Source organism: Trichomycterus rosablanca, chromosome 19, assembly GCF_030014385.1.
Source record: "Trichomycterus rosablanca isolate fTriRos1 chromosome 19, fTriRos1.hap1, whole genome shotgun sequence".
Taxonomy (NCBI): Eukaryota; Metazoa; Chordata; class Actinopteri; order Siluriformes; family Trichomycteridae; genus Trichomycterus; species Trichomycterus rosablanca.
Genome location: NC_086006.1, coordinates 4387578 through 4399511, shown reverse-complemented (window position 1 = coordinate 4399511; position 11934 = coordinate 4387578). Strand labels below are relative to the sequence as shown.

The following is an 11934-nucleotide window of genomic DNA, read 5'->3' as shown; positions in this document are numbered from 1 at the left end:
ATAAATAATTATTTTTCTACACTTGTGAACAGTGTGTGGCTAAAACACATGAATTCATTAATATCAGGAGTGTCTACATACTATTGTGTCTACATAAATCCTAATTACATCTAGTGTAATTATTGAAATTTGTCACTGTAGGTTCTAAACAAAAGTGTTAATTAATGGTGTTAGAAACTAATCAGCTACGTTATCAATGATTAAGGTGATTTAACATGATCTAAACACACATAAAAACAGTGACTGGTGTTCATTTACTGAGAGAGTCCATTCTGACAGATAAAATGTGACTGTGGCGCCATCTGTTTACAAAGGCTGCACAAAGCAGCTAGATTTTGAGGGCCTGAATTTCTACACCATTTGGCATCTCACGTTTACATTTAAACACAGTACATACAAATATGTAGAAATAAATCAACACAAATGTTATTTTTTAAAAGATATTATTATTTTAATACCCAAACGTTCAGAGAGCAAAACTTGGAAGTGTTAAGCTCACATTCTGAAAGCCGACAGTTTAGATGTTACAGTTCTCTGTGTTAACTGGACCTGAGGACTGATTGGCTGTATTGCATCTATGAATGTTACAATGAGACTGAGCTGCATGAGGAGGTTTTATTGCCAGAGTTTTTACATGCAGCTTCATGTGCTTTAACACTACTGGACAGTGTGGAGAGGAGTTATATAATATGTTGTTTGATGCTATCTTTACTAGGGACCATAAAGGCACTTATGAAAATAAAAAAAAAACAAATAAGTGAAAACAGAACGTGGAGGAAAAGTGAAATAGATGCAAACAATATTTGATGGGAATGAACGAAAGTGTTTACATAAAGACACACAAACAAATGGAAGAAACAGTTTCTTTATCTTCAGCCATTCATGACCATCCGTACGAGTTCTGCAATAAAACAAGAGAAACAAATTTAGGACACAAACACAGTAAATCATTTAGGAGAAGAAAGAGGCTTCCATCTACAACATGTCACACACTGCATAACCTATGAACATAAACATGGTTTGTGTTCTTGATCTGGTTTTATTTTTGATTCTCTCTCTCTCTCTCTCTCTCTCTCTCTCTCTCTATCTCTCTATCTATCTATCTATCTATCTATCTATCTATCTATATATCTATCTATATATACAGGGGTTGGACAAAATAACTGAAACACCTTGGTTTTAGACCACAACAATTTATTAGTATGGTGTAGGGCCTCCTTTTGCGGCCAATACAGCGTCAATTCGTCTTGGAAATGACATATACAAGTCCTGCACAGTGGTCAGAGGGATTTTAAGCCATTCTTCTTGCAGGATAGTGGCCAGGTCACTACGTGATGCTGGTGGAGGAAAACGTTTCCTGACTCGCTTCTCCAAAACACCCCAAAGCGGCTCAATAATATTTAGATCTGGTGACTGTGCAGGCCATGGGAGATGTTCAACTTCACTTTCATGTTCATCAGACCAATCTTTCACCAGTCTTGCTGTGTGTATTGGTGCATTGTCATCCTGATACACGGCACCGCCATTGGATGCACATGGTCCTCCAGAATGGTTCGGTAGTCCTTGGCAGTGACGCGCCCATCTAGCACAAGTATTGGGCCAAGGGAATGCCATGATATGGCAGCCCAAACCATCACTGATCCACCCCCATGCTTCACTCTGGGCATGCAACAGTCTGGGTGGTACGCTTCTTTGGGGCTTCTCCACACCGTAACTTTCCTGGATGTGGGGAAAACAGTAAAGGTGGACTCATCAGAGAACAATACATGTTTCACATTGTCCACAGCCCAAGATTTGCGCTCCTTGCACCATTGAAACCGACGTTTGGCATCGGCACGAGTGACCAAAGGTTTGGCTATAGCAGCCCGGCCGTGTATATTGACCCTGTGGAGCTCCCGACGGACAGTTCTGGTGGAAACAGGAGAGTTGAGGTGCACATTTAATTCTGCCGTGATTTGGGCAGCCGTGGTTTTATGTTTTTTGGATACAATCCGGGTTAGCACCCGAACATCCCTTTCAGACAGCTTCCTCTTGCGTCCACAGTTAATCCTGTTGGATGTGGTTTGTCCTTCTTGGTGGTATGCTGACATTACCCTGGATACCGTGGCTCTTGATACGTCACAAAGACTTGCTGTCTTGGTCACAGATGCACCAGCAAGACGTGCACCAACAATTTGTCCTCTTTTGAACTCTGGTATGTCACCCATAATGTTGTGTGCATTGCAATATTTTGCAGAGTGTGAAGGTTCAATTAGCAGGGTAAGAGCACAGTTTTGCTCAAAATATTGCAATGCACACAACATTATGGGTGACATACCAGAGTTCAAAAGAGGACAAATTGTTGGTGCACGTCTTGCTGGCGCATCTGTGACCAAGACAGCAAGTCTTTGTGATGTATCAAGCGCCACGGTATCCAGGGTAATGTCAGCATACCACCAAGAAGGACAAACCACATCCAACAGGATTAACTGTGGACGCAAGAGGAAGCTGTCTGAAAGGGATGTTCGGGTGCTAACCCGGATTGTATCCAAAAAACATAAAACCACGGCTGCCCAAATCACGGCAGAATTAAATGTGCACCTCAACTCTCCTGTTTCCACCAGAACTGTCCGTCGGGAGCTCAACAGGGTCAATATACACGGCCGGGCTGCTATAGCCAAACCTTTGGTCACTCGTGCCAATGCCAAACGTCGGTTTCAATGGTGCAAGGAGCGCAAATCTTGGGCTGTGGACAATGTGAAACATGTATTGTTCTCTGATGAGTCCACCTTTACTGTTTTCCCCACATCCAGGAAAGTTACGGTGTGGAGAAGCCCCAAAGAAGCGTACCACCCAGACTGTTGCATGGGGGTGGATCAGTGATGGTTTGGGCTGCCATATCATGGCATTCCCTTGGCCCAATACTTGTGCTAGATGGGCGCGTCACTGCCAAGGACTACCGAACCATTCTGGAGGACCATGTGCATCCAATGGCGGTGCCGTGTATCAGGATGACAATGCACCAATACACACAGCAAGACTGGTGAAAGATTGGTTTGATGAACATGAAAGTGAAGTTGAACATCTCCCATGGCCTGCACAGTCACCAGATCTAAAAATTATTGAGCCACTTTGGGGTGTTTTGGAGAAGCGAGTCAGGAAACGTTTTCCTCCACCAGCATCACGTAGTGACCTGGCCACTATCCTGCAAGAAGAATGGCTTAAAATCCCTCTGACCACTGTGCAGGACTTGTATATGTCATTTCCAAGACGAATTGACGCTGTATTGGCCGCAAAAGGAGGCCCTACACCATACTAATAAATTATTGTGGTCTAAAACCAGGTGTTTCAGTTTCATTGTCCAACCCCTGTATATATATATATATATATATATATATATATATATATATATATATATATATATATATATATATATATATATATATACGTATATATATGAAATTAAATAAATATCTATATAAAATAAATTATATGCTTTAAAGTTTGGGGAAAGACCCTTTCCTGTTCCATCATGACTAATATGGTGCAAAATGTGAGGTCCATTAGAATACGATTTGTCTAGCCTGATGCAAAGAAGCTCCTGTGGCCAACCACACCCTTCGGTTACATCCAAGACAGAAACTGTAGTTACCGAAGCACCCGAAGTAAACCCACGCAGACACAGGGAGAACATGCTCCACACAGAAAGGATCCGGACCGCCTCACCTGGGGATCGAACCCAGGACCTTCTTGCTGTGAGGCAAGTGCTACCCACTTAGCCATCATGCCACCCGCCCTGAGATGACATTACATTAAGTTTACCTGTTTTTACCCAGCCACATTTTTTTCAATGTCATTTAAATTTTTAAGTACATAAATCTCTACAGTTGTGTTTGTCCTGTGAATCTTGTTGTAGATGGAAGCTCTCCCAAAACATTCCCATTAGCACCAAAATTAAACCACAGCTATTTCTACTAAGACTTTCACCAGGCCTAGAATTCAAGAAAAAGTTTGAGATAGAAATCTCCTCCAGGTTTTCCTCTAGAAGTCAAGATTAGAGAAGAGTACAGAAGGTTTGTACAGCCCAGATAACAATCAGGAAAAAGTAAAAGAGCAGCAAAAATACAGCACATGACCACCATTGGTTGGTTAGTAAAATCAATAATAAAGCAACTGTGCTACTTTGAAAGCCTTGGGAGAACGTACAGTATTTAACCCATCAATGTGCCACATATTAAAACCATTTTCACTGCACCAGCAAGCTATGGGTGGAAGAGACAAAGTGCTTTCTCAACGTAAAATTATTTTATACATTTGCTATTAGACCAAATTCAGCTGTTCCAGTTAAATGGTTTTTGGTACCTGCCCAGTTTTGGCACCAAAAAGTCAGAAAATAAATATACAAAATAAAACTGGATTGCACACCAAATTAGTGATGCTGTAAATTTTGCTATTTGTACTCTTATATACCATTATATTTGTTTTTTAAGGTGGGAGAGCACCAGCTACTGCCTATTTTCCCATTTAATATTGCTAGTTTTGAATAGTACTGAAGAAACTATAAACGTTTATCACCAGAGTGACACATTAACAAGTTTTGAAAACAGACAGTCTCTTTGTTGCAGCTATTGTAGATCCCTACTGTAATTCCTTCAAGCTGTGCGTTGTCATTAATTGCTCATGACAGTGTGTAGTGTAAATCTAAACCAGCAGAGCCCTTGTGACCATGGCAGCGTTGGGCCAGATGCATGTACAGAGCGTGCTGCAGCCAGGGGCTATAGAGTGGCCAGACAGTTCTGCTACAGTATTCAACAAGCCAAACCACCACACCAGCCTTTAACGACAGCTTGATCCAGACCCAGAACAAAATACAGGCACACTGCACCACAGACACACCTTAGCGAGGCAAAAAGAGCATCAAACCATTGAAAACAAACCGGCTCTATTTAATAAGATGTTAAGTGTTACAACAGAATCTGTAATGGTGCTCAAAGCGCATCCTGTGCAGGCATGTGTGCTTGTATTAAAGAATATAAGCGAGTCTGGATCAAAGTGTCTTATAATATACGTGCTGATGGCAGGGAAAGACGTACTCCTGAGACGCCTCTCAGCCGGACATGATGTGACGAACAAAAGCTGTGGAAAACCAGCAAAGGTTATGACATTTACCCCCCAAAAACAGGTATTCAAAATGCATTTCCTTTACATAATAAATATGTTGTTTTTGTAAATCGGTGCACAGACAACAACATAGAGTACAGAACATACATGTGAACAGCCGATTGTAGTCAGAACACTGGCTTTTGCTTTAATATTGTCATCTGAACTACATACCTTCATAGTTGATGCAGCCGTTGGCATCCTCATGTCCTGCCAGGAGTGTTTCAACCTCATCTTCAGACATCTTCTCCCCTAGAGGGAAATTGTATTTTATTTATCCCTTGATGCAAAGATATTCCAACTGTTGGGCTCCCAACATCTCATACATTTACATGTGCAACAGCAGTGCAAGGACCTGAAATCAGTTGTGTCAACTAATAACATTCAGTTATTGGTTAAAAATATCTTTACTGTGGAGAGGGTAGCCTACCCAGTGTAGTAAGAACATGACGCAACTCAGCACCCATTACTGTGCCGTTGCCCTCCTTGTCAAAGACCCGCAGTCCCTCCACGAAGTCCTCAAAGGAGCCCTGATCTTTGTTCTTTGCAATGGCCTGAAGCATGGGCAGGAATTGCTCAAAGTCCAACATTCTGCTGTTCATCTCTGGAATTAAAATGCAAAAACTATGAACATATGTACAAACAGAAACGAATAAAATGACACCATTTAAATAACTTATAATAACAGCTTACTTTACTGACATTGATTTTCATTTCTCTAAATATACATCAATATTTCCAAGTTGTTTCTGATTCTTGTTTTCATGTTCATATTTGTCTGCTAATGTCATAATTAAGGCTCCTTAACTGTTGTACATCACCTACAACCCTTCCCCAACTGAATATGTTAAATTTAGCAAATAAACAGTTAAAATGCATTGCAGTATTTTAAAACCTACCCTCAGCTTTGGGGTTTCCTAGAACCTTCAGCACTTCAGCATTGACTGGGTTCTGTCCAAGGGCCCTCATCACGTCCCCGCACTGACTAAAGCTGATCCTCCCATCTCCTGTCCGATCGAACAGGAGGAAGGCTTCTTTAAAGTCTGTGGACAACAGTGACAAAAGTTGAATGCATGTACAAGCATAACAAAGGGATAAAGAGAAAGAAATAGTGTTGCAGCATGCAAAATCAGACCAAAGTAGAGGGGCTAAAGGATTTAGTGAAATAACTGTAAAGCAAGATTATATACATGCACTGATGTATGCTAATTAAAAATAACTAAAAAATCCATGGAAAATGTGCTGCCTCTACTCAACTGCTTAACATCTGGCTCTTTGTAGCATGAATACTGGCACAGTGGCTCCTCATTACTCAAGTGACTCTTCATATTAATCCAGGTATTTTAAATGAATAGTAGAAAAGTTTATTTGTTCTGCTACCTTTCATTAAAGGCACATTAGCAAAAGATAAATAGAAAAAAAAGTCTTAAAAAGGCTAAAAAATGTAGCCCAAAAAAATACTGTTCTTCTGGAACTATTTAATAAACTATTGAGATTAAAGGCTCATTGCTCTTGAGTCAAAACTATTCTAGTTTCTACAACTCTCATGAAATCATAATCTAATGCAACTATGAAATAACATTTACAATCCATCAATAATACTTTATTTTTAATGCTCAGATGCTTAAAGATTTCCACCACTCCAGCCTACAAGTAAACTCTTAGTAATTTAGAAGTAAAATTTTACTAGTTAAACAGCATAAATAATTAAATGCAACATAAGACACACCTCTTTACAAGTGATGCTGTCCTTAAAACAATTATCTTAAATGCCTGACACACCTGTACACCTATTGACTGATCCTGCTCAATGGAATGCAACAACTGTGGTCTGGTGTGTCAGCTGAATTACAGAATGCTTTTACAGAATATGCTGATCTATACATAAACTCTACATTAAAATATTTCTTGAGCCTGTACTTTCAGAGGAAAATACTTTGCTCATAATGTACAGTACTATAGCTTTGCATAAAGAGGAATATACATCAATAAAAAGTATACAATTAGAAAGATAATTTTAAAAATATCAATGTATATACTTTTTCTTAGGTGTAAATTAATTACTAAACATGTTTTACAGCGACTGATTTCTCTAAAACTAAGAACGAATTGCCTGGGATTGCCCTCCTCCACAGATAACTCTGTTTTGTTGAGCTTCCTGCTCACTGGAATGTGGCTGTTCCCCGTCAGCTTGGAAATATGTGCTTTAACCATATAAGGCACTGGATCGCACAGGATAGTGTGCAGCATTCTGTCAAACATCTTTAAACAAACAAACCAGACAAGGGAATTAAACAGAAAGATCAGTCACCTAAAAAGGGTCCTAACTGCAACAAGCACTGGAGATATGCAAACTTGTTCTGATATAAGTGACTGGGTGAGATATACATACAGAACAATATAAAGAAATTGGATTAGTTTGATGAGGAACGTAAGATTAAAGCTGCATGTTAAACTATTTTAAAGAAACTGCACAGTAAAGTGTTAACAGCTGGGGAAATGACAGTCTGCTTCCTGTCAGACACACCCTAGCATGCTAGAACCAGACACAAAGCTGGACTTCCTAATGTAAAATAAAACCAGTTCCAATGTTCTGATTGTCACAAACACTTTCAAAGCTAAATTATATAAAATGAAGTCCATGCATACGACATTAAACTTTCTTAAGCGAGCTGTGACCTATACTAGACTCGAAAAGCCTCATGCAGACATTATCAGCACTTAAACAAAAACAGCTCACCAAGACAAGGACACTGCAAGTTTGTACTTGCAAAAGGCGATGTGCTACACTTTTAAGCACTCACCATGTATCTGATCCAAGTTAAACTCAATCTGGAGAGGATGTAAAAAAAAAAATAAAGAGAGAAAAATACAACGAAAACAAGAAAATAGCAAGAGGCGTGAAAGATTTATAAAGATAAAGTAAATAACTGACATGACATGAAGCAAGTGAGGCTAAGGAAATAAGAAAGGAAACGTGGGACGATGAAACAGGGATGGCATGCAATTGAAGACACAACTCACCAGAAATTTGATCTTCTGAGAAGTCGGACTGTATAAGACAAAGTGATGGATGGATGTGAAATGGTATATAATACTAGATAATCAAGCAAATACAAAATGAATCTAAAGCTTACTAGTGAAGAGGGTAAGTTTCATCAGATAATCCTGTAATTAATCCTTGGTTGATTGAACCTTAGTATCAAATTGTTTTTAGCATTTATCCAGGTTTTTAAAAAAAGCTATAAGCAACTTCCAAGCATTAAATAATTTGGAGACCTCACTGGCCAAAATATGTTCTTGTAGGCAACTCGAATAAGAATTTATTTTATTATTTATATTCAGTTCTCTAGTGCAGATTATTTTGATGGTTGCAAGGAGCAAGTAAATACACATTTTTACTTTAGTAAATAGTGCCTCAAGGCTTTCCAGGACAACTACTAATTATTTTACTAAGAAAACACTATGTACTGTAGCATTTAAGAAGTAAAGTTCTTCTCCTATTTGTTATACAAAGGAATGAGACATTTTACTTTAACTAATATGCTATATAATCGATTAAAAAGTTTAACAGTAATGAACACAGTGACTTTACTGTAAACAACTAACAATCAAGTAGACACGGAAACACCACGATTAACTACTAGCTACACGCCTGAGAATGTACAAAACATACCGTCATATAAGTAAAATACACATTTCACACAAAACACGACTAACTACTCAAGTTAAGCCCATTTACATAGAACACAAGCTAGCTAGTTTTGCTAACTAATCCGAAGTTTCGGCTCCGCATACTATCGTACTAAATAGTATGTTAAACGAGCCCACTAACACTGTTACACTTATATACTTATTAGTACAGTAGTATGTAGTATGCGACACAGCCCAGAGAGCTAGCTACTTTTGAAGGCTAGCGCCAAAGCTAATGAACTAAGCTAAACCGGCTAGGTAAAAAGCGAACATCCAAGACGAATATAACTATTTAATATACCTATATATAACATTAACTAGCTTAACTTAACGTTTAGTAAACTTAACCTGTCTAGGTACTATTAAAACACTCACCATGGCTGCACAGCGGGAGAGGAACTGTGAGTGAAGAAAAAAACCGTCTACTGACTTCTCTCACACAGAAAGACGAGGAACAGTAACGAGAAGGGAGTCGACTCTCAACACAAATCGATATACAATCCGAACAGTTACATGGTAGGAAACTGAATACGCTTGTGAAGAGAGATGATTTGTAGATCTGCAAAACGACTGTGTGGTCTACGTCATTACGTTTTGCGTACGCCTACCGTCAATGCACTAAGCCTGAAGCGTTTCTCAATGTATCATTTTATAATGTGTTATAACTAATTTTTTATTAATAACACTTAACTAATGAAAATAATTAATTTGTCTTAATATATTTAGCTACCATTTAGTTTGACCCATTATTTCACATTTTTAAAGGTGTTGGGTAAACATTAAGTGAAATGCACAAAAGAATGATACAATGCATTTAAAACCTTTTTTTTTTTTTTTTTTTTTTTTTTTTTTTTTTTTTTTTTTTTTTTTTAAATAATTTGTCAGCAAGTCTTACATAGGTAATTCATAATTGTCCATCCAGAAACCAGAAAGCTATGGCCTAGTGGTTAATGTACTGGAAAATTAATCAGAAGGTTGCTGGTTCAAGCCCCACCACTGCTAGGTTGCCACTGTTGCCCTTGAGCAAGGCCCTTAACCCTCAATTGCTTAGACTGTATACTGTCACAGTACTGTAAGTTGCTTTGGATAAAAGCATCCACTAAATGCTGAAAATGCACTAATAGCATGCCTTTAGCATCTTGTTTTGTCTGGATTTGTTAACTATGTTGAATATTTATTTAGCTGACAAAAGTAAAAAAAAAAGATTTTTAATGTTTTTACTGGCCAACTTTATTGTCTTTTGTAATTATAAACAAATTTAGAATTTGATGCCTGCAAATGGGACAGAGGCTTGTCTACAAAGGACACGCTGTTGTAGCACATGCATAATAAGGCCTGGTATTGCCTTGCCGAAAAAAAAACTGGGATTCTTAGGAAAAGATGTCACCTTGATGGTTTCTGTAAAACCCCGGTTATATGCCTCCGCGTCAATTGTGACTTTACACAAACACCCATGCTGTGGGGACTAAAAAACTCATGAACTGGTGCAATTCAGTCTGAGAGCTTAAGGTCACTTGCATTCAATAGTGGTGTCTGGCCTTGGACTAAGATTTCTCTAGATTCCCTTAATTGTTTGCAATGTTATATTGATAATACAAGGACGTTGTTTTTAAACTGATTGACAATTCTCTTAGAAAGTTTGGCACCTTGTGGTGGGTCAAAACTCATATTTGTCAATGACAATAAACAAATTACAGTTTCTCTGTGATTTGTTCATTCTTGTTTGTATTTCATTTGTTTATATTTTATTATATATACATATTTTTTTAGCTGAATTTCCAGACTAGCTAACTGTCTGTCAATCTACATATCTCTCTGTTGCTCTATGCAAAGCGCTAAAAACAACAACAACAACAAAAACAAAACAAAATACTGTGAAGTAGAACATATTGTAGCTGCCTTCCTAATTTAAATAAAAATTATTTTATTAGTGCATGTTTTGCACTAATGCTTATTAATTATACTTAACACAGTTGACTTGAAACTGTAACAGGGTGATGAAAAGATGGACCAATGAATAAGGTTGACAGTCACAAAATTGATGTGCAATATTTAACCAATCCTGATGGGATGGTGTTACTTTGCATGATAGGAAACACATATATGTGCACAAATATATGTAAAGATTAACACGTTATACCATGTCTTAATACACACTTCAGAAATTACACTACATTATGAACATTCAAGCATATCTAAACATGTATGAATAAATATAAAATGTGTATGAATCTCAGGATGTTATCAGTAAATGCTATTTATTATTTATACATAAGGTTAGGTATTACAGGGGATACACCAGTGTAAGACAGACTCTGTTTTACAAGTGCCCTATATCTAGTCTTAAAAATAGCAATACTATTCTCTTCAGAAATGGGGGCTGGGTTGACACAGATTTTCTTTTGCCTTGGAGAGGGGAATTAAGAAGCCAACATTGACTTCTGATGTTTTATTCATAAGCAGTGGTGCTCTAAAATGTCTCGAAAAGCGATGTATTGATATTGATTATCTGTGTCAATTTCTGTCAGGTGATCAATATGCATAAATAAAAATCCTCAAAGGGTTTTGCAGCTTCTGGCTTTTTATAGTCTTGGGTTGTGTTATTAGGAAAATCATCTTATAAAGAATTATGTAACAAAAGCTATACTTTATAGAATAATTCGGCTTTATCTGAATGTATGACTTACCTCCAGTGTGCTCGGGTCAAACGGCGAGTCAGAAGGACGTAGTAGCCTCGGCTTGAGCTCTGGAGCTGGTTTCGGGGGTGCAGGTGATGGTGAAGGAAATGGAGGTCCAAGTCTTGGTAGTGTTCCACCTGACGGCGACTTCTTAATTGATGGTTCCCTTTTTGGTGCCATTTAATAATTGTATAATTGTAGGTACAGTACTTCTTTCCTATCTGTGAGTTATATCTATGGGTATGTGAAGCAGTGAGCTATAAGAGAATCTGTGTCAGATGGAGTGTACCCTCAGTGAGTGGGAGAGAGAGAGAGAGAGAGAGAGAGAGAGACAGAAAGAGAGAGGTGGAATAAAGGATGTAGAGAGAGTAGCAGATTTGGGCAGATGATCAGTGATATAATCTGAGTGTAAAAGATGTAGGAG

At 38.2% G+C, this 11934-nt stretch overlaps 1 protein-coding gene across 2 annotated transcripts; it reads right to left on the bottom strand.

The window, feature by feature from the left end:
* Window positions 1–426: 426 nt before the first annotated feature.
* Window positions 427–11690, bottom strand: zgc:153867 (uncharacterized protein LOC337226 homolog). Of its 2 annotated transcripts, XM_063014886.1 has the most exons (7): window positions 9208–9312; window positions 8164–8191; window positions 6039–6182; window positions 5570–5743; window positions 5314–5391; window positions 5073–5115; window positions 427–901 (listed from the first exon to the last, which is right to left on the bottom strand). In XM_063014886.1, exons 1-6 carry the CDS (start codon window positions 9208–9210, stop codon window positions 5087–5089), a joined length of 456 nt encoding a protein of 151 aa, XP_062870956.1. In that variant the 5' UTR covers window positions 9211–9312; the 3' UTR covers window positions 427–901; window positions 5073–5086. The 2 variants fall into 2 exon arrangements, with proteins under 2 accessions (XP_062870956.1, XP_062870955.1); XM_063014885.1 differs by lacking the exons at window positions 5073–5115; window positions 9208–9312 and adding an exon at window positions 11520–11690.
* Window positions 11691–11934: the final 244 nt, after the last annotated feature.